Below are 23,033 nucleotides of genomic sequence, written 5' to 3' on the forward strand. Positions count from 1 at the left end.
TTGATCCTTCACCAAAAACTTCTTCAACAGCTTTTATAATTCAAGCTATTGCTAATTCTCCAACTATTAAAGCTGCTCTTTTTGGTATAATATTTTCCTCAAGTCAACTTTGGTTGATTCAGCATCTAATCCTTTGCCTCCATCTCCCTTTGTTGAACTCATGCCTTCTCATACTCTCCTTGCTCAGGGTCTTCCAAGTACTCTCCCAGCTCCAGGTGGACAAGGCATTTGGTTCAGATGGCATACCTCCTCAAGTTCTAAGGAAGTATGCCTCTAAGCTAGCACCAATCCTTGCTTGTTTTCCTTCTTTCTAAAAATCCAGGTTTTTCTTACTGCGTGAAGCATGCCTTGGCATAGCCCATCCCTAAGAAAGGAGACAGCTCTAACCTCTCCAGCTATCACCCTGTTGCTCTCATTTCTACTATCTCCAAAGTCTTTGAAACTCTCCCAAACTCTCACTTTCTCAGACACTTAGAATCCTTATCACTTAGTGACTTTGGTGAAACTTTTGTCAATCCCCTCTGCATCTCCAAACCATTTGATGGTCTGGCATGAACCTTACTTTCTAAACTCTCATCCTTTTATTTCTTGCTTCTCTTTGTTCTCCATTGGATAGTTTCCTCTTTGGCCATTCCATTACTGTAGTTATCATTGGAGCAACTACTCTCTCCAGTTCTATCAATAGTGGTGTTCCTCAGGTGTCTGTCATATAACCTACTCTCTTTCTTCTCTTAGTAAACTCTTCTCTTAGTAAACCATCTTCTCTCTTCTAACCTCATTCACTCTTAATCAGATGGTTCCACTTTGCACGGCTCAACATACTGTTCTTCCCCTCCTTCCTGTAATGCTCATTCTCTTCTTTGTACTGATCATATTTCCCCTCAGTTCAGATCTGTGCAGTATCTCAGGATGGGGAAACAGTGCACTTGTTAAATTTGATAGTGCCTAGAGTACAATTTCCCCTTTTTATCTCTACCTAAAATCATTTGTTTTCCTTCTCTTCAATATCAAGACACCAAATTTCAACCCTGTGATAACATAAATATGTTGGGCATAACCATATCTTCCACTCTGTTCTGGAAACCCTACATAATCATCATCACAAAGTCTGCTTCCCTAAAGCTGGGAGTATTGTGTTGGTGCAGGAACTATTTTTCATGTAAGTATTTGTTTAATTTCTACAGGGGTTATATTTCCCCAAGTATGGAATATTGCTCACAAATCTGAGATGGATTGTCCTTCACCTCTAAGTTAACTAGAATGGAATCCAAAACCATCAGTCTTAATAATTTTCATGGCATCACCTCTCTTCAACTTTCACTTTCCACATGCTGTGATACTGCTGTTTTTACTTTATTCTATAGGTATTGTTTTGGCCATATTTCTCATGAGCTGGCTGCATATGTCCCTGTCCCCAAGATATAGACCCATGGCATGCATTTGGCTACTGCTTCCCACAGTTTCTGTGTGAAGACCAACCTCTCAATGATTCCTCCTTCATCCCATGAATAGCTAAACTGTGGAATATTTTTCCTTCATTTGTGTTTCCCTTTAAGATTCAGGTTTTTCTTCTTTTCCTGTTTTGTTTCACCTGAGATGGCCTTAATTCAGGGCACATTGAGGGTGGGGGACCTTGAGCTTTACAATGTACAGTACTATACTGTACAATACACTTCATAATAATGGTGATTTTTGCATTTTTATTATTACTTTATCCCTTAAAGTCCTTCAAAATGGAAAATAAATGTATATGTATGTCTACTTTACTGTTTGAAGAGTCTCACAGGTAACTATAGGAATCATTTGGTTCGTTTCATCGCCTTCCTAAAACACTGACGCTCATGTTTATATTGATGATATTATGTGTTTACCAAAGCATATTACTTTGTTTCATCAAGGAAACTCCTTCAATCATAGCTTTCAGCTGTTTTCTGTTTTCAAATATCAAAATTGTTTTCATTGTAAAGATAGTTATTGGTCTCATAAAAAAACTTATTTCTCTACATCAGCTGTAACCAGTTTTAAGATAATTTGACAAATGTTAGTGATTAGTTTGAACATCGAAATACCCCAGAAAGTGCAAAGGTCTCACATGTAATATGTTCTTATATATCACTCTTGTTCTGGGTCTTTCATCATTATCTTAGTGAGTTAATAATTTACCCCTCCCCCCTTGGCCAGGTCCTGGATGAGCACTTACCTTGATTAGGTCATGTTTTTAAGATGCCATGTCGGTCACTGTAAAAAGTAATAATGGGAAGTGGTTTGTTGTTTAGGGATTGGACAATAGAGAAAGCCACTTGTGTCTGTGTACTGATTAGTTTTGTTTTACACTGGAGGTTGCAGTCACAGATGAAAGTCCATATCAAGGCTGGTCCTTAATTGAAATATAAAGAGGCTGAAGAAAGGGACCAAGAAGAGACAAAGAAAAGTATTCAGATTTCAGAGGGAGTGAAAAACTTATGTTGGAAAAAATGCCAGATCATGATTATTGGGAAAAACATGAGAGGGGAGAGAGTTCCAGAGCTTTAGTGGGTGTAGGGAAAGAAGCAAATATCAAAATAGCCCACCCATGAGTGGCCACCGGCCACATAGTAATCATGTGATGCAGTAGTGAGCAAAAGCTCAGAAAACAGAAAGCAAACCAGTATTGTAGACGGTCAAGTGAGTCAAGTTTTGAAGTTAGCCTGTAAGAGTTGATAGATCGGACTGCTTTTGACTCAGTTCTTGTCAAGTAAAGACAGAGAGCTAGATCCACCCTAGATGTTAGAACAGCATTTTATAGAGTCCTTTTTATAAACAGAGCAACTGCTCAGAAGGCAAGAAATTCTGACCCCCTAGACAGGACTCCCAGTTCCTTAGAGACAGATTCAAAAATTCCCTTAATGTGAGTTTTCCAAGATGTAACCATGATACCATGTATGTTCATCGACTCAAGAGGTGGAGTTACACAACCATTAAAGGAAAGGGGAAAGTTGTGAGGAATTTTAGTTTGAAAGATGGGCAACAGCTTAGTCTTGGAGGCATTGAACTTGACCAGATTTTGTCTACCCCACAGAAAAATCCTGCTTAAGTGTGAGTTTATTTTGGATGTTTTGTGAGGCAAGATGCAGAGCAAGTGAGAGAAGGGGCTTGTGAGTGCATTTGATTATTCGTTGAAGAAAGGAAATTTTTGATAGAAATGGAGAAAAAGTGTAGGAGACAGGACAGAACCTTGAGAGACACTGCTGATGATGGGAAGGTGGGGAGAGACTGATCATTCAACACCACAGAGATAGATCAGCCAGAGAGGAAGCTAGATATGAGGGATTGAAATGAGAGAGGGGAGCTAAAAGATAAGACCCCAATGCCACACCCTGTCACAAACTTTGGAAATATCAAAGGCAATTACATAGGATTCCCAAAACCTTTCAGGGATGATGACCAAACATTAGTAAGAAAAGAATGAATATCACCAGTGGATCTTGCCTTATGGAAGCCGTACTGCTAATCAAAGAGAAGAATGTGAAATTCAAGATGTCTGAAGATATGCAAGTTGAGGAAGGATTCAAAGACTTGGGAAATTTTAGATGAAAGCAAAAGGATGATAGTTGAGGGGTTAGAATGGCTGCCTTTCTTAGGGATGGGATGTACTAATGCCTGCTTCCAAGAAGGAAATTTTGGTTTTTAAACAAGTGGGACAGACAAGCAGGCACAGGTGTAAGTATAAAGGCACAGTTGGTCCACAGGCACAAATTGTGTAATGACTGGGAAGCTTAAGATATTGAGTTAAGTAGTATTGGATGATTATTGATAAGGAAAGTAGAAGAAGAGTTGATGATCATAGATTAAAGAACAGTATTTTGGAACAGCTAAGATATACACAAGTATATATGTGAGTAGAAAAGATGGTCAAAGGGCATTATTAGATTATGTATTAATCGATAGGCATGTAAGAGAGACTTTTTGATGTAAATTTGCTTAGGGGAGCAGCTGGCGGGATGTCTGATCACTATCTTGTGGAGGCGAAGGTGGTGATTTGTAGAGATTTTCAAAAAAAGAGGAGAGAATGTCAAGGAGTAAAGAGTGGTGACAGTAAGTGAGCTACGAAAGGGACTGCTGTGAAGAAATACCAGGAGAGGTTGAGTGCGAAATGGTAAAAGGTGAGAACAAATGAAGTGAGGGGAGTGGTTGATGAATGGGAGGTATTTAGGGAGGTAATGATGGCATGTACAAGAGATGCGTATGATATGAGGAAGCTGGGAGTTGGGCAGATTAGAAAGGGTAGTGAGTGGTGAGGTGAAGAAGTATAGTTGCTAGTGAAAGAGAAAAGTTTGAATTGAGAGAAACTGGAGGAAGTGAAGTGTTTTAGATATCTAGGAGTGGATTTGGCAGTGGATGGAACCATGGAAGCGGAAGTGAATCATAGGTTGGGGGAGGGGGTGAAAGTTCTGGGAGCATTGAAGAATGTGTGGAAGTCGAGAACAGTATCTTGGAAAGCAAAAATGGATATGTTTGAAGGAATAGTGGTTCCAACAATGTTATATGGTTGCAAGGCGTGGGCTATAGATAGAGACATGTGGAGGAGGGTGGATGTGCTGGAAATGAGATGTTTGAGGACAATATGTGGTATGAGGTGGTTTGATCGAGTAAGTAATGTAAGGGTAAGAGAGATGTGTGGTAATAAAAAGAGTGTGGTTTAGAGAGCAGAAGAGGGTGTTTTGAAATGGCTTGGTCACATGGAGAAAATGAGTGAGGAAAGATTGACCAAGAGGATATATGTGTCAGAGGTGAAGGGAACGAGGAGAAGTGGGAGACCAAATTGGAGGTGGAAGGATGGAGTGAAAAAGATATTGAGTGATCAGGAACTGAACATGCAGGAGGGTGAAAGGTGTGCAAGGAATAGAGTGAATTGGAACAATGTGGTATACCGTGGTTGACGTTGTGTCAGTGGATTGAACCAGGGCATGTGAAGCATCTGGAGTAAACCATGGAAAGTTGTGTGGCATGGGCTGTAGATAGGGTTGTGCGGAGGAGGGTGAATGTTTTGAAAATGAGATGCTTGAGGACAATATGTGGTGTTAGGTGGTTTGATCGAGTAAATAATGAAAGGGTAAGAGAGACGTGTGGTAATGAAAAGACTGTGGTTGAGAAAGCAGAAGAGGGTGTGTTGAAATGGTTTGGTCACATGGAGAGAATGAGTGAGGAAAGATTGACAAAGAGGATATATGTGTCAGAGGTGGAGGGAATGAGGGGAAGTGGGAGACCAAACTGGAGGTGGAAGGATGGACGGTGGGTATGCTATTTCATGTGTGGCAGGGTGGCAACAGGAATAGATGAAGGCAGCATGTATGAATATGTACATATTTGTATATGTATATTTCAGTGTATGTATGTTGATCTATTCGTTGAAATGTATTGGTATGTACATGTGCATGTGTGGGCGTTTATGTATATTATGTGAATGTGGGTGGGTTGGGCGTTCTTTCATCTGTTTCCTTGTGCTACCTTGCTCATGGGGGAGACATCGACTAAGTATAATAGATAAATGTAAATAAATTCATTTATTCATGTATGGCGGTGTGGCGACGGGAATGGATGAAGGCAGGAAGTATGAATATGTACATGTGTATATATGCATATGTCTGTGTATGTGTATGTATGTATATATGTATGTATACATTGAAATGCATGTATGTGTAAATGTGTGTATGGGCATCACTACCCCTTGCTTCAGCGAGGCGCTAGGAAAACAGACAAATAAGGCCACATTCAATCACGCTCAGTCTCTAGCTGTCATGTGTAATGCACTGAAACCACTGCTCTCTATCAACATCTAGGCCCCACAGGCCTTTCCAGGGTTTACCCCAGACATTTTACATCAAGGGCCAGGCCTTGATTGAGATATATAGAGGGTTATGAAAGGGGTAAAAGATGACAGATGAGAATGTATTTTTGAGTTTTGGAGGAAGTGAAAACCTATCTTTTGAAATGTGCTAGGTCATAGTTATTGGCATGAGAAGTTAGAGAGTTCTAAAGCTTCAAGGTGTAGTGATGGAAATAGCTATCAAAAAGGCCTACCCATGAGTTGCCATTAGACATACAGTAATCATGTGATGCAGCAGCTTGCTGAATATTGCATGGTCTAGCTAGTGGTGGAGGCAGACAAGCAACCAGCTCCTGCGAGCAAAATCCAAAGAAATACCTATAGATGAGTGAAAGTGAACCAACGTTGTGGAGTAGGGCAAAGGGGCAAGCTTAGAAGTTGGCCTGGGAAAGTTTATAAGTCAGATCGCATTTAACCTGATTCTGTAAAGTATGGATGCAGAGTTAAAACTACCCAAGATGTGAGAGCCGTACTCCATACAAGGATGGATCAGTCCTTCGTATGAACTGAGTAATTGTTTAGAGGAAAAGAAATTTCACCATCTAAACAGGACACCCAGTTTCTTAGATTTCCATAATGTGGGGTTTCCAAGGAAAAGTGGATGCTCCAGTAACACCAAGTATGTTCATTGAGTCAAGAGGGGGAATTACAGAACCATCAAAGGACAGAGGAAAGTTGTGAGGAGTTTTCAATAGAGATGGGTGGAAACTGGGGTCTTGGAGGCATTAAACGAAACCAAATTTTGTGTACCCCACTAACCTATCTGCTGCTCTTTCCTTCAGATAGCAAATGCGATACTGGATCTTCCAGCTTATTTGTTCTTAAGTAGGAGATGTGACTCCAATTTGCTGTGGAGACTGAGCTAGGTTGTACATTGGCAAAGACAACAGCTCTTAATGTATTGAGTTACCATAGTCCAGAGCTTAGGTTTAAGGGCCAGACAGGGCAGTGGGCTCACAACTAGCCCAGCTGTTCATCATCCCATTTATGGCTGATCAGTAAGTGACTAACTGGCATAAGTTGGGATGTGTATATGTGTGTATACATAAGGATGAGATATACTTTAGGTGCAAGGTTGAGATTGGGTCAACACAAGAGTAAATTCCTCTCTCCATCAAGCAAATTGTAATCCCAAAAACAGCACCAGACTCTGAAAGAGTCGTATTTTTGTGGGCTCTTTTGACACCTGCAAAATGAGTTCATTTTCAGCATTTAAGACATTCATAACTCGAATAAAATGACATATAAACATATTCTCATTTCCTGCCTTGTGTCAATTATAAAGTCATTGTTAAACCTGAGGAGTATACAAAATATTCCAGAGACCCTCAAGGGGTACATGGCATGCATTATGTTGAGAACTTTTTGTGTAACAACTGTACTTTCTTGCATATTAGGCAATCAAATGATTTATAAAGTTTGCAGTGCTGTGCTATAAGTTGAAAATTTCTCTCAACAGACAACAAGAGAACCGGATGATGGGGTTGGTTCATCGATGTCACCCAAAGAAACTACAGCCAACTATACTTGACCTTGACCAAATATTACCTTCCTTAAAAGACATTCAGATCTCATATATTAAACTAAGAGAATTGCACACTCCTGGTAAGTTCATTTTGATAATACATAAGACAGTATAAAGTAATGCAAATTATCAGCATCTTTCATCTTTCTTCCTCCTTCCCATCCCCTTACCCCTACCATGCTCCTTCCCCTTTTTCTTTCCAGCTCTTTATCCTCCTCCTCCACCTTTGTCTTCTTCTCAGTCTTCCTCCTCTTTGCCCTCTTTGTCACTCTTCTTCCTCTCCCACCACATTTTCTTTCCCTCCCTTTACCCTCACATCACTACATGGAGAAAATGATGAATCACTAGAAGCTTGCAAATGTAACATCATTTTCAAAGGAGATAGAAAGTAATCTTCAAATTGCCATCCTTTCAGCCATATTTCAGTTTCAGGTAAAATACGAGAGATGATAATATTTAGGGATAAAACCTTTAGGCATTTAAAAGCTGATTTATTTGGGTTGGCTCTTCCTCCACCTCTCTATTAATCTAAGTGTAATCATTAGCTTTCTGTCTCATTGGTTTCCCAGGTATCACTGCTCCCCAACCCAACCATCATCTGCCTTAATGTTGCTGCCATCTCTCTGTTTTATAGGTATTATTTCAATAACTGCTTTTGGGAGCTGTCTGTGTGTGTCCTTGCCTCCAAGGTGGATTGGAAATATGACATGTGTCTGGCTGTAGCTTCCCATAGCTTTTGTATAGAGACTGGCACCACAAGAATTGCATTTTATGATACTTTTATCTTACCTAGAATATTGAAGCAGTGGAATTCTCATCCTTCTTTCATCTTTCCTTCTTATATATTTTTCACATTTAAGAGTCAGGTCTACAAATGCCTAAGGAGATGTGTTTATTCTTTTATACCCTGTTTTCTTTTCACCTGTGACGGCCTTGATTGGAGCATATTTTCTTGTACCAAGATGGTCATTATGAAGTACTACTACCCAGTTATCAATCTGTGTTCTGTGATACAGCATGTTAAATGAAGCGAAATGATTTTTTTAAGTCATGTTTACAGGACATTTTCTTGGATTCCAAAATGTCCTTGATCAATATCATTTTGAATCCTATTGTCATAGCATTCACTTTATTAAACAATCATAATCAGTCCTTGATTAACATTGCAATCATTTTGAAGTCATGTCATTTCCATTAGAGTTGTGGAACTGTTGTAATGTAAAAATATGGAAAACTGGAATTATTATACTGTATTTTGAAATGCAGGATATGTTGTTAGAATGAGTTTGCCGATTTGTTTCATTCTTTTATTTGATATTCAACATTCAATGGTAATTCTTTGTTGGTTGCTGAGAATCCTTAAGTTTTCCAATTAAATACTCAACCCATTATTTTTTTTATTTTTATTATACTTTGTCGCTGTCTCCCGCATTTGCGAGGTAGCGCAAGGAAACAGGCGAAAGAAATGGCCCAACCCCCCCCCCCCATACACATGTATATACATACGTCCACACACGCAAATATACATACCTACACAGCTTTCCATCGTTTACCCCAGACGCTTCACATGCCCTGATTCAATCCACTGACAGCTCGTCAACCCCGGTATACCACATCGCTCCAATTCACTCTATTCCTTGCCCTCCTTTCACCCTCCTGTATGTTCAGGTCCCGATCACACAAAATCTTTTTCACTCCATCTTTCCACCTCCAATTTGGTCTCCCTCTTCTCCTCGTTCCCTCCACCTCTGACACATATATCCTCTTGGTCAATCTTTCCTCACTCATTCTCTCCATGTGCCCAAACCACTTCAAAACACCCTCTTCTGCTCTCTCAACCACGCTCTTTTTATTTCCACACATCTCTCTTACCCTTACGTTACTCACTCGATCAAACCACCTCACACCACACATAGTCCTCAAACATCTCATTTCCAGCACATCCATCCTCCTGCGCACAACTCTATCCATAGCCCACGCCTCGCAACCATACAACATTGTTGGAACCACTATTCCTTCAAACATACCCATTTTTGCTTTCCGAGATAATGTTCTCGACTTCCACACATTCTTCAAGGCCCCCAGAATTTTCGCCCCCTCCCCCACCCTATGATCCACTTCCGCTTCCATGGTTCCATCCGCTGCCAGATCCACTCCCAGATATCTAAAACACTTCACTTCCTCCAGTTTTTCTCCATTCAAACTCAACCCATATACCCTCTAAATTTAGACTGTCTTTCATGCACCGTAAACCTGAAAATTTTGGATTTGATTTGTTTTACAATTGTATATCTTACTGTTATCTTTTCGATCACATAGGAGTGTTTTTTGTTTAGTTTGTCCACAAAATATGTTTCTGATTTCTTGTCTGAATACACAGCCACAATTTTTAGTAATTTCATCTGTAGGAAGCCCTGTTTTGATTAATGCATTTTGATTAAAGTCACTTTTTTCAGGAATGCATCAGCAACATTAATCAAGGCCTGCTTTTACTGACTTCCAAAATGTTTTTACTTAAGAAATACCTGAGATTACTTTCTTTCTTGTTTTTTGCTGTTTACCATGTCTTCAAGGTAGTGCCAGGAATAAACGAAGAACGGGCTTCACTCACTCACATCCATTATCTAAGTTATGTGAAATGTACTGAAAAAATACAGCTCCCATCCACAACCAGGCCCAACAGACCTTCCCATGGTCTTCCCCTGCTGCTTCATATGTCCTAGTTGAGTTCATTGATAGCACATCACCCCTCATCACTCTCTCTTGTATGCTTGTCACCCATCTGGACGTTCAGGCCCTGAGCGCTCAAAATCTTATTCACTCAGTCCTTCCATTTTCAATTACCTGTCCCCCTTTTTTTGTATCCCCTCCACTTTTGAGACATATTCTCGGCCAATCTCTCCTCACTTATTCTGTCCATGTGTCCAAATTATTTTGACACCTCTTCAGCCCTATACAATACTCTTTCTGTCACTACATCTCTCTCTTACCTTTTCATTACTTACTCAATCAACCTTCCTCAACAACATAATGTCCTCAGACATTTCACTCCCAGCGTATTCACCCCCTTTTTTACATTTTCATTTTTAGCTCATGTCTCATGTAGTATTGGGACTACCATACCTTTAAATACACGTATGCCCAGATAGTGACTTCTCTTTCCACACATTCCTTATTGTTCCCAGGACCTGTACCCCCTCATGGCATATGTCAGAATCTGGGAGGATATGAGGCTCTGAGGTTGTTATTGTGTTTTGTTTGAGTACTGTGTTTCATTGTTTTCAAAGTTATTATTTTCATTGTATTACCAAATGCATTTTGTATGTATTCTAACAGTGGAAGTATAGGTCAGTATGAAGTTTGAAACGTTATTTATTCCAAACTAACGATGGTTCGACTTTGTTGTGATAGGTTAAAAGTGATGTGGTGATATTCTGTAGGCCACGCAGTTAGAAGTGGGCAAGCTATCATTCTGCCGTCTCTCTTCGTAATATGTCATAGTCCTAATGCTGTTTTAGAACAGAGGGAATACATAACTGACCCACCACAAGTTACCAAATCCAACATTTTAGGACAACAGTAATGAGTCACTGACCAACCAGGTCCTGGGTTATGAAGGTCAGTGGGAATCAGACAAGCCCGACCTGATCTCAGTGCCACATTCAGCCAATAATGGTCTCACTTGGCCAAACTTAGTATATTTAGTCATGCATTGTCTTTATTCTCACTTCTTGTAAAACTGTTCTGTGTTTTCCTCTTCTGTAGTTTTTCATTTTTCTGTATCCATATTTTATATTTGGGTTGTGGCTCACACTACCTGTCTTGATATTGTTAATTTGTAATGTATGTCGTGTTTTCCCCATATTATATACGTTCTATGTACTGTGGTTTGTTTCTTAATGTACATATTCTTCTCATTTTACATTTTATATCCAAGTTTTGTGACACAGGTTTTTCTCTTTTGTAGATTCCTGATGATGCCTCTGTTAAGACAAAAGCTTGATTAGAATAAAATGGATAATTTTGGACAACTGGTGTTTGAGCATCCACCTAATGGTAGAACAATATTGAGAAAATTAGAGAACATAAAAAAGAAGATTAATAACAGTAAATATGCTGTCGTATTCAATTTTGTGCACGTTAGAGGAAACCTGCTATCCCCAAGCTTACACAGATATATTATCATTATGTTATTATATTTGATCGCCATTTCCAGCATCAGCAAGGTGGCACCAGGAAACAGATGAAAAACAGCCTATCCGCTCATATATACACACACACACACACACACACACACACACACATATATATATATATATATATATATATATATATATATATATATATATATATATATATATATATATATATATATATACCTTTCTCTTGACCTCCTGTCTCTTTCTTTTATACATCTCCCACTCAATTGCATTTTTTCCCTGCAAAAATTGTCCAAATGCCTCTCTCTTCTCTTTCACTAATAATCTTACTTCTTCATCCCACCACTCACTACCCTTTCTAATCAACCCACCTCCCACTCTTCTCATGCCACAAGCATCTTTTGTGCAATCCATCACTGATTCCCTAAATACATCCCATTCCTCCCCCACTCCCCTTACTTCCATTGTTCTCACCTTTTTCCATTCTGTACTCAGTCTCTCCTGGTACTTCCTCACACAAGTCACCTTGCCAAGCTCACTTACTCTCACCACCCTCTTCACCCCAACATTCACTCTTCTTTTCTGAAAACCCATACAAATCTTCACCTTAGCCTCCACAAGATAATGATCAGACATCCCTCCAGTTGCACCTCTCAGCACATTAACATCCAAAAGTCTCTCTTTCGCGCGCTTGTCAATTAACACGTAATCCAATAATGCTCTCTGGCCATCTCTCCTACTTACATACGTATACTTATGTATATCTCGCTTTTTAAACCAGGTATTCCCAATCACCAGTCCTTTTTCAGCACATAAATCTACAAGCTCTTCACCATTTCCATTTACAACACTGAACACCCCATGTATACCAATTATTCCCTCAACTGCCACATTACTCACCTTTGCATTCAAATGTATAACCTGGTCTCGTGCATCAAAACCACTAACATACTCATTCAGCTGCTCCCAAAACACTTGCCTCTCATGATCTTTCTTCTCATGCCCAGGTGCATATGCACCAATAATCACCCATCTCTCTCCATCAACTTTCAGTTTTACCCATATTAATCAAGAATTTACTTTCTTACATTCTATCACATACTCCCACAACTCCTGTTTCAGGAGTACTGCTACTCCTTCCCTTGCTCTTGTCCTCTCACTAACCCCTGACTTTACTCCCAAGACATTCCCAAACCACTCTTCCCCTTTACCCTTGAGCTTCGTTTCACTCGGAGCCAAAACTTCCAGGTTCCTTTCCTCAAACATACTACCTATCTCTCCCTTTTTCACCTCTTGGTTACATCTGCACACATTTAGACACCCCAGTCTGGTGAAAAAGAGGGCAAATGAGAGTTGGGGTGAGAGAGTATCATTAGATTTTAGGGAGAATAAAAAGATGTTCTGGAAGGAGGTAAATAAAGTGCGTAAGACAAGGGAGCAAATGGGAACTTCAGTGAAGGGTGCAAATGGGGAGGTGATAACAAGTAGTGGTGATGTGAGAAGGAGATGGAGTGAGTATTTTGAAGGTTTGTTAAATGTGTTTGATGATAGAGTGGCAGATATAGGGTGTTTTGGTCGAGGTGGTGTGCAAAGTGAGAGGGTTAGGGAAAATGATTTGGTAAACAGAGAAGAGGTAGTAAAAGCTTTGCGGAAGATGAAAGCCGGCAAGGCAGCAGGTTTGGATGGTATTGCAGTGAAATTTATTAAAAAAGGGGTGACTGTATTATTGACTGGTTGGTAAGGTTATTTAATGTATGTATGACTCATGGTGAGGTGCCTGAGGATTGGCGGAATGCGTGCATAGTGCCATTGTACAAAGGCAAAGGGGATAAGAGTGAGTGCTCAAATTACAGAGGTATAAGTTTGTTGAGTATTCCTGGTAAATTATATGGGAGGGTATTGATTGAGAGGGTGAAGGCATGTACAGAGCATCAGATTGGGGAAGAGCAGTGTGGTTTCAGAAGTGGTAGAGGATGTGTGGATCAGGTGTTTGCTTTGAAGAATGTATGTGAGAAATACTTAGAAAAGCAAATGGATTTGTATGTAGCATTTATGGATCTGGAGAAGGCATATGATAGAGTTGATAGAGATGCTCTGTGGAAGGTATTAAGAATATATGGTGTGGGAGGCAAGTTGTTAGAAGCAGTGAAAAGTTTTTATTGAGGATGTAAGGCATGTGTACATGTAAGAAGAGAGGAAAGTGATTGGTTCTCAGTGGATGTAGGTTTGCGGCAGGGGTGTGTGATGTCTCCATGGTTGTTTAATTTGTTTATGGATGGGGTTGTTAGGGAGGTGAATGCAAGAGTTTTGGAAAGAGGGGCAAGTATGAAGTCTGTTGGGGATGAGAGAGCTTGGGAAGTGAGTCAGTTGTTGTTCGCTGATGATACAGCGCTGGTGGCTGATTCATGTGAGAAACTGCAGAAGGTGGTGACTGAGTTTGGTAAAGTGTGTGAAAGAAGAAAGTTAAGAGTAAATGTGAATAAGAGCAAGGTAATTAGGTAATTAGGTTGAGGGTCAACTCAATTGGGAGGTAACTTTGAATGGAGAAAAACTGGAGGAAGTAAAGTGTTTTAGATATCTGGGAGTGGATCTGGCAGCGGATGGAACCATGGAAGCGGAAGTGGATCATAGGGTGGGGAAGGGGGCGAAAATCCTGGGAGCCTTGAAGAATGTGTGGAAGTCGAGAACATTATCTCGGAAAGCAAAAATGGGTATGTTTGAAGGAATAGTGGTTCCAACAATGTTGTATGGTTGCGAGGCGTGGGCTATGGATAGAGTTGTGCGCAGGAGGATGGATGTGCTGGAAATGAGATGTTTGAGGACAATGTGTGGTGTGAGGTGGTTTGATCGAGTAAGTAATGTAAGGGTAAGAGAGATGTGTGGAAATAAAAAGAGTGTGGTTGAGAGAGCAGAAGAGGGTGTTTTGAAATGGTTTGGTCACATGGAGAGAATGAGTGAGGAAAGATTGACCAAGAGGATATATGTGTCGGAGGTGGAGGGAACGAGGAGAAGTGGGAGACCAAATTGGAGGTGGAAAGATGGAGTGAAAAAGATTTTGTGTGATCGGGGCCTGAACATGCAGGAGGGTGAAAGGAGGGCAAGGAATAGAGTGAATTGGATCGATGTGGTATACAGGGGTTGACGTGCTGTCAGCGAATTGAATCAGGGCATGTGAAGTGTCTGGGGTAAACCATGGAAAGCTGTGTAGGTATGTATATTTGCGTGTGTGGACGTATGTATATACATGTGTATGGGGGTGGGTTGGGCCATTTCTTTCGTCTGTTTCCTTGCGCTACCTCGCAAACGCGGGAGACAGCGACAAAGCAAAAAAAAAAAAAATATATATATATATATATATACATCAATGCCCATACATGCACATGTACATACATATACACATATACATATACATACACAGACATGTAGGTATATACATATGTGCATATTCATACTTTCTCGCCTTCATCTATTCTTGGTACCACCACACCCCACAGGAAACAGCATCACTACCCCCTGCTTCAGCGAGGTAGCGCCAGGAAAACAGACGAAAAAAGGCCACATTCATTCACACTTAGTCTCTAGTTGTCATGTGTAGTGCACTGAAACCACAGCTCCCTATCCACATCCAGGCCTCACAGGCCATTCCATGGTTTACCCCAGATGTTTCACTTTCCCTGGTTCAGTCCATTGACAGCATGTCAATCCGGATATACTACATCATTCCAATTCACTATTCCTTGCATGCCTCACACTCTCCTGTATGTTCAGACTCTGATCACCCAAAATTTTTTTCACTCCATCCTTCCATCTCCAGTTTGGCCTCTCGCTTCTTGTTTCCTCCACCTCTAGCACATGTATCCTCTTTGTCACCCTTTCCTCTCATTCTCTCCATGTGTCCAAACCATTTCAACACACCCTCTTCTGCTCTCTCAACCACACTCTATTATTTTTATACATCTGTCTTACCCTATCATTACTTACTTGGTCAAACCACCCCACGTCACATATTGTCCTCAAACATTTGATTTCCACCACACCTTCCTCTGTACAACCCTGTCTATAACCCATGTCTGGCAGCCATATAATATTGTTGGAACTACTATTCTTTCAAACACTCATTTTTGTTCTCTGCGACAATGGTGTGTCCTTCCATACATTCTTCATCACTCCCAGAACCTTCGCCCTCTCCCCCACACTGTGACTCACTTCCACTTCCATGGTTCCATTTGTTGCTAAGTCCACTCCCAGATATCTAAAACACTTCTTCCAGTTTTTCTCCATTTAAACTTACATCTCAATCAACTTGTCCCTCAACCCTGCTGAACCTAATATCCTTGCTCCTATTCACACTTACTCTTAAATTTCTCCTTTCACATACTTTTCAGAACTCAGTCACCAACTTCTGCAGTTTCTCACTCAAATCAGCCACCAGTGCTGTATCATCAGCAAACAACTAACTCACTTCCCAGGCCTTCTTATCCCCAACTTACTGCATACTTGCACCTTTCTCCAAAACTCTTGCATTTACTTCCCTAATCACCCCATCCATAAACAAATTAAACAGCCAAGGGGACATCAGCATGCCCCTGCTGCAGACCGACCTTCACTGGGAACTAATCACTCTCCTTTCTTTCTACTCGTGCACATGCCTTACATCCTTGAAAAAGATTTTTCACTGATTCTAGAAGTTTGTGTTACTGCCCACACCATGTACTTGTAACACCTTCCTCAAAGCATCTCTTATTAACCCTATCATATGCCTTCCCTGGATCCATACCACCACCCTGACCAAAAGGTTTGTTGAATGTGTTTGATGAAAGAGTGGCAGATTCAGGGTGTTTAGGTCGGGGTGGTTTGCGAAGTGAGAGGGTCAGGGAGAATGGTTTGGTTAAAAGAGAATGGGGGGTGAAAGCCTTCAGACACCATTACTTTACTTTTCATTTATTCATTTATTATACTTTGTTGCTGTCTCCCAGGTTAGCAAGGTAGCACAAGGAAACAGACGAAATAATGGCCCAATGCACCCACATACACATGTATATACATACATGTCCAGACACACACATATACATACCTATACATCTCAACGTATACATATATATATATATACACATGCACACAGACATATACATATATACACATGTACATAATTCATACTGTCTGCCCTTATTCATTCCCGTCACCAGCCTGCCACACGCGAAATGACAACCCCCTCCCCCTGCATGTACGTGAGGTAGCGCTAGGAAAAGACAACAAAGGCCACGTTCGTTTACACTCAGTCAGCTGTCATGTATAATGCACCAAAACCACAGCTCCCTTTCCACATCTAGGCCCCACAAAACTTTCCATGGTTAACCCCAGATGTTTCACATGCCCTGGTTCAATCCATTGACAGCACTTCGACCCCAGTATACCACATCGTTCCAATTCACTCTAATCCTTGCACGCCTTTCACCCTCCTGCATGTTCAGTCCCTGATCACTCAAAATCTTTTTCACCCCATCTTTCCACCTCCAATTTGGTCTCCCACTTATCCTTGTTCCCTCCACCTCTGACACATATATCCTCTTTGTCAATCTTTCCTCACTCATTCTCTCCATGTGACCAAACCATTTCAAAACACCCTCTTCTGCTCTCTCTACCACACTCTTTTTATTACCACACATCTCTCTTACCCTTTCATTACTTACTCAATCAAACCACCTCACACCACATATTGTCCTCAAACATCTCATTTCCAGCACATCCACCCTCCTCCACGCCCACTCCTCGCAACCATATAACATTGTTGGAACCACTATTCCTTCAAACATACCCATTTTTGCTTTCCAGGATAACATTCTCGACTTCCACACATTCTTCAATGTTCCCAGAACTTTCACCCCCTCCCCCACTTCTGCTTCCATGGTTCCATCTGCTGCCAAATCCACTCCCAGATATCTAAAACACTTCACTTCCTCCAGTTTTTCTCCATTCAAACTTACCTCCCAATTGACTTGTCCCTCAACCCTGTTGTACCTAATAACCTTGCTCTTTTGCACATTTACTCTCAGCCTTCTTCTTTCACACACTGTACCAAAGTCAGTCACCACCTTCTGCAGTTTCTCACATGAATCAGCCACCGGCACTGTATCATCAGGGCACAACAACTGACCCACTTCCTAGGCTCTCTCATCCGCAACAGACTGCATACTTGCCCCTCTTTCCAAAACTCTTGCATTCACCCTGTAACAACCCCATCCATAAACTAATTAGACAACCATAGAGACATCACGCACCCCTGCCGCAACCCAACACTCACTGAAAACCAATCACTTTCCTCTTTTCCTACACATACACATGCCTTACATCCTCAATAAAAACTTTTCACTGCTTCTAACAACTTGCCTCCCACACCATATATTCTTAATACCTTCCACAGAGCATCTCTATCAACTCTATCATATGTCTTCTCCACATCTGTAAATGCTACATACAAATCCTTTTGCTTTTCTAAGTATTTCTCATTTACATTCTTCAAAGCAAACACTTGATCCACACATCCTCTACCACTTCTGAAACCACACTGCTCTTCCCCAGTCTGATGCTCTGTACATGCCTTCACCCTCTCAATCAATACCCTCCCATATAATTTCCCAGGAATGCTCAACAAACTTATACCTCTGTAATTTGAGCACTCACTTTTATCCCCTTTGCCTTTGTACAATGGCACTATGCAAGCATTCTGCCAATCCTCAGGCACCTCACCATGAGTCATACAGACATTGAATAACCTTACCAACCAGTCAACAACACAGTCACCCCCTTTTTGATAAATTCCACTGCAATACCATCCAAACCTGCTGCCTTGCCGGCTTTCATCTTCCGCAAAGCTTTTACTACCTCCTCTCTGTTTACCAAATCATTCTCCCCAACCCTGTCACTTTGCACACCACCTCAACCAAAACACCCTATATCTGCCATTCTATCATCAAACACATTCACCAAACCTTCAAAATACTCACTCCATCTCCTTCTCACATCACCACTACTTGTTATCACCTCCTCATTAGCCCCCTTCACTGATGTTCCCATTTGTTCCCTTGTCTTACGCACTTTATTTACCTCCTTCCAAAACATCATTTTATTCTCCCTAAAATTTAATGATACTCTCTCACCCCAACTCTCATTTGCTCTCTTTTTTACCTCTTGCACCTTTCTCTTAACCTCCTGCCTCTTTCTTTTACACGTCTCCCAGTCATTTGTATTATTTCCCTGCAAAAATTGTTCAAATGTCTCTTTCTTCCCACTCAACTGTGTCATACACTTTCTCCAGATCCGTAAAAGCTGCATATAGCCTCTTACCTTTTACCAGATGCTCTTCTCCTATCATTTTCACAACAAACTTTTTATTCACACGTCCCCTACTTTTCCAGAAACTCCCTTACTTCACACTTATTTTGCATTCGGTCACTTCTGTTACTCTGTGAATCAACACTATTGCATGTACTCCTCCTGGTGTACTTTAACAGACTTATTCCCCTATAACTGCTTCATATAACCTTAGAACATTTTCCTTCAAATAGGATAAGAAACAATGATAGCTTTCTCTCAGTCCTAAGGCATAACCTTCTGCTTTCTTGCTAAATTACATATCATATCATCCATTCTGTCACACTTTCTCCTCTATATTTTGGCATTTCAGCTGTGATTCCATCCTCTCCAGGTATCTTGCCCACCTTCAGCCTCATTATTTATCTTTTTACCTCCCTCCTTGCTATAGTCTCTTGCGCTTGTGTCCTTTTCATTCCATTTTTCACACCTATGCATGTAACAACTGCTACCTCACCATCTTCCACATTCGTTACCTCTTCAAAATACTCTTTCCATCTTCCTTTCACTCCCTCGTTTTGATTCATCAACTCCCATTTGTTACTTCTCACATTTACATTTCCACTCATACATCCACCTCTTTCCTCTTTCATTTCCTTCTGATACAATTTCTTATTTTCTTTGTACTTTTCACTCACTTATCTTCCAAAATCTTCATCTACGTGTTCTTTGCTTTCCTCTATCACCTTAATATTCTGCTTACGCATCTTATATTTTTCCCTCCTCCTTTGCTGAACTTCCTTTTGAGCATATCCTATGTGCCTTTTCTTCTCTTCCACAGCATTTCTAATCTAATCCATATACCATGCATTTCTGCTTTTATTTTTATGTCTCACAGCCTTATGTCCAATTTTAATTTTTTCTGGAAACATTTTAAACAATGCACATACAACTTCATCCTTATATTTACTGCACTTTCATTTAAACTTTTTGTCATCCTTCTTTTCTATTCCTTTCATTGTTTCTGATTTCATTGTTTCTGATTCATATGTTTCCTTGCCAGAACTTAAACCTCTCTATTCTTTTTCATGTCAAACCTCCACTTCTCCCTTATCTTCACCTCAGCAAGAACTGCAAAATAGTTAAAATCTCTAAAGAATCCTATCACAGTTCTTGCTTCCAGTATAACCTTTCTCATCCTTTTATCCACTCCCACAGAATCAGTCAAGCCCTTTTGCTCTTATCTTTCATCATTTCTCATCCATGTATATCTGTGAATCATCTTGTTCTGAAAAAAAAGGAATTTGAAATGAATAACCCACTCTCAGTGCAGACAAACACAAAATAACTTCCATTGTCACTTACTCCAGACACTATCCATTTACCAATGGTCTTGCTGGTTTCATCACATCCCACCTGCCCTTTCATCTCACCCATTACAACCACCTTTCTTTTTGCAAATTCATTCATACAGTCATTCAAATTGCCCCAGAAATGCTTTATTTCATCTTTACCTTACACAGTCTCCACATTCACATACCCATGCCTACTTCACATATTCAGTCTTTCTTTTCACCCATGATACTGTTGATCCATTTCATTCATGCTCAGGAACACCCTCACATATTCTCTGTGATAGCACAATTGCGCATCCCTCTTTCTCTCTTTCCTGATAATTTTCATTGATTTCTGTCCATACCATTTCTCCTTTCTCCCTCTCCTACAACTTGCATTCATCTCCATTTTCACTCCATATACCCTGCCCAAGGATATGGGTTTCCCCAGTCCCTAGCACATCCAAATTGTAACTTTTTATATTCTCTACAAGCTCCCTTCTTTTACTCATATCACATTCCCCAATAAGGTTCAGAGCTATCATCCTCAATCACTTGTTCCCTTTACTCCCCAGCATAACTGGTGGACTCCATTGCTGCTTCATGGCCATTAATGCCTCCCCTTGACAGAGGTCAACTCCAACACAGTGTTTTCTAGAGGCAAACATACTGAATTTAAACAAAATAAACGATATTAGTTCTAAACATCTTAAATTTTTAACACTAACTTTAAAATTGATTATAATGAATTGCCATATACAGTAGAATAGAGTATATGAGGACAAATTAGTAGTTGGAAGGCAGCCAGTGACCATGGAGGTAAATTGCCAGTACTACCTGTCTGGGTACCAGGAAGGTTAGTGACAGCTGCATAGTGAGCCAGGTCTTCAGTGGTTGTCAAGCTGCACTCCTCTGACCCAGGTAGCCATCTTTCTGCTGCACCCACACATAGGCTACAGGCAGTCTGTCCACAAACATACGGTCTTTCCTTGTGACTCAACTTTTGACAACACTTAATTCACTCAGCTCATTTTTTGTAACTCTAGATTATCTTGTGGTGAGTGCTGTGTGTTAGCCCTGCTTTTTGGCAATAAGGTAGAAACTGTAGATAGAAGTAGTAGGTAGGAGCGTTAGGTAAAATCATAAGGCAGAAGTTGCAAGTAGGAACATTAAGCAGGAGCATTTGGGAGAAGTAGTCGGTAGGACATTAGGTAGGATCCTCTGCAAACACTGCAAGAGACTTACCCTCTACCAGTGGCCTGTTAAGGGTGAGGCACTATGGGCTAAAAAGCAACACGAGTTCACTAGTTATGGAGATTCTATTGCCTTGGCCACCCCCATGAGTGAGTTCCAGAAGGGAACAGGCATTAGAGATATATGTAGATAGATGGATAGAAAAAGCATATTTCTAAACACATGACAGTTTATGCCTATATTTCACATAATTATGAATGTACACACACTGCTCAAGACGAAGTTTATAGAAATCAAGTTCATTACAGTGACTAGGGTACTTTTCTAGGACACACCCTAGTTTCCCAAATTCTTTTTCATTCAAAGGAACAGCAGACTTTGCAGGACGAGGTAGTTTATTCCCATGCAGCCAGATTTCCTAAGGTCCTCTCAGGAATGATGTCATTTTATTTCAACAGTGCTTTTATTCTGGGGAGCAGTACAGTATTGATATCCCTTGAGTTGACATGATGCATATTTGATTGCCTCTGATTAGTTTATGTATGCTTAAAGCCAGGTAAGCTTAAGTAAGAAAGCAAATGCTTGAATTATAATCATATATGTTATTAGTGAAATTATACTTACGTAATTATCAAGTAGAATGAGTTCTGGAGATTTTTGGATGTGAACATATTGTTTATTGGAGTCATAGCCATGGAAGTACAAGTACTCCATCATTCATAACAAAAGCTATTGTACTGGCTTATAATCAAATATATTACAGTTACACCACTGATTTTCTGGCACTATTAGTTCCAAAGCCTTGCCGGATTAACCATTTTGCCGGACCAATCGTGGTCATGTAATAATAAATCATCACCACACCTCTAACCCACTGATTATACATTTCCCATGTGTCTAAAGTATACCATGGACTGCTAGAAATTTAAATTAAACAAATATTAAATGTAAATTAAATAAATGAATGAAATACAGGTACTTATACATCTGATCAGGACTGAGGTGCTCGTCAGCTACGAGTTTTGCAAAATCATCCACATACTCGGCAGCTCCTTTGTGGTTTGCAGACCGCTTTTCTCCACACACTTTATTCATGGAAATTCCATGACGCTTCTTGAGTCTTTGAAGCCATCCTTCACTATAGTCACGCTCATGTTGTAATTTGAGTTCTTTATGGAACAACTTAGCCTGGTCCATTATCATGATCATGCTCAGTACTCTTACCATTTTTCATAGTTTTTATAATCGTCATTTGTTTCTTGGAATCGCTGTCTACATAGAATTTCAATATTTTCTCCCTTTGCTTCTTTATATCATAAACAGTTGATGAACCAGTACTGTAGATGTCACACAGGTTATGCACCAAAATACCATGGTCCGTTTTTGTCAACAGTTCTACTTTATCTTGGATCGATATGGACTGGTGTTTACATTTGACACCATGACTGACACTCTCATATGTCTTAGAAGCCATAGCTAGTAAAATAAGCTAAGAATCTCACAGAATTGCAGTATCACCACCAACAAGTGCAGTGTAAGGAATGTAAATAAGCGCGCCCTACACACAATGCCATGTGTGGCCGCCCAGTAAACTAGTCTGGTGGCTGTGGTAATTTCAAGTTCCCTCACATAATTTTGTACAG

The 23,033-nt window shown here is 40.3% G+C and overlaps 1 protein-coding gene across 3 annotated transcripts in view; it reads left to right on the forward strand.

Moving 5' to 3' along the window:
- LOC139759945 (myotubularin-related protein 10-B) overlaps positions 1–23,033 on the forward strand; it is a 213,650-nt gene that overhangs the window by 144,410 nt on the left and 46,207 nt on the right. For all 3 annotated transcript variants that reach the window (XM_071682651.1, XM_071682737.1, XM_071682806.1), the window contains one exon: positions 7,326–7,471. In XM_071682651.1, the coding sequence (XP_071538752.1) occupies positions 7,326–7,471 (146 nt within the window). The remainder of the gene's footprint in view (positions 1–7,325; positions 7,472–23,033) is intronic.

This window comes from Panulirus ornatus, chromosome 1 (assembly GCF_036320965.1).
Source record: "Panulirus ornatus isolate Po-2019 chromosome 1, ASM3632096v1, whole genome shotgun sequence".
Lineage (NCBI taxonomy): Eukaryota > Metazoa > Arthropoda > Malacostraca > Decapoda > Palinuridae > Panulirus > Panulirus ornatus.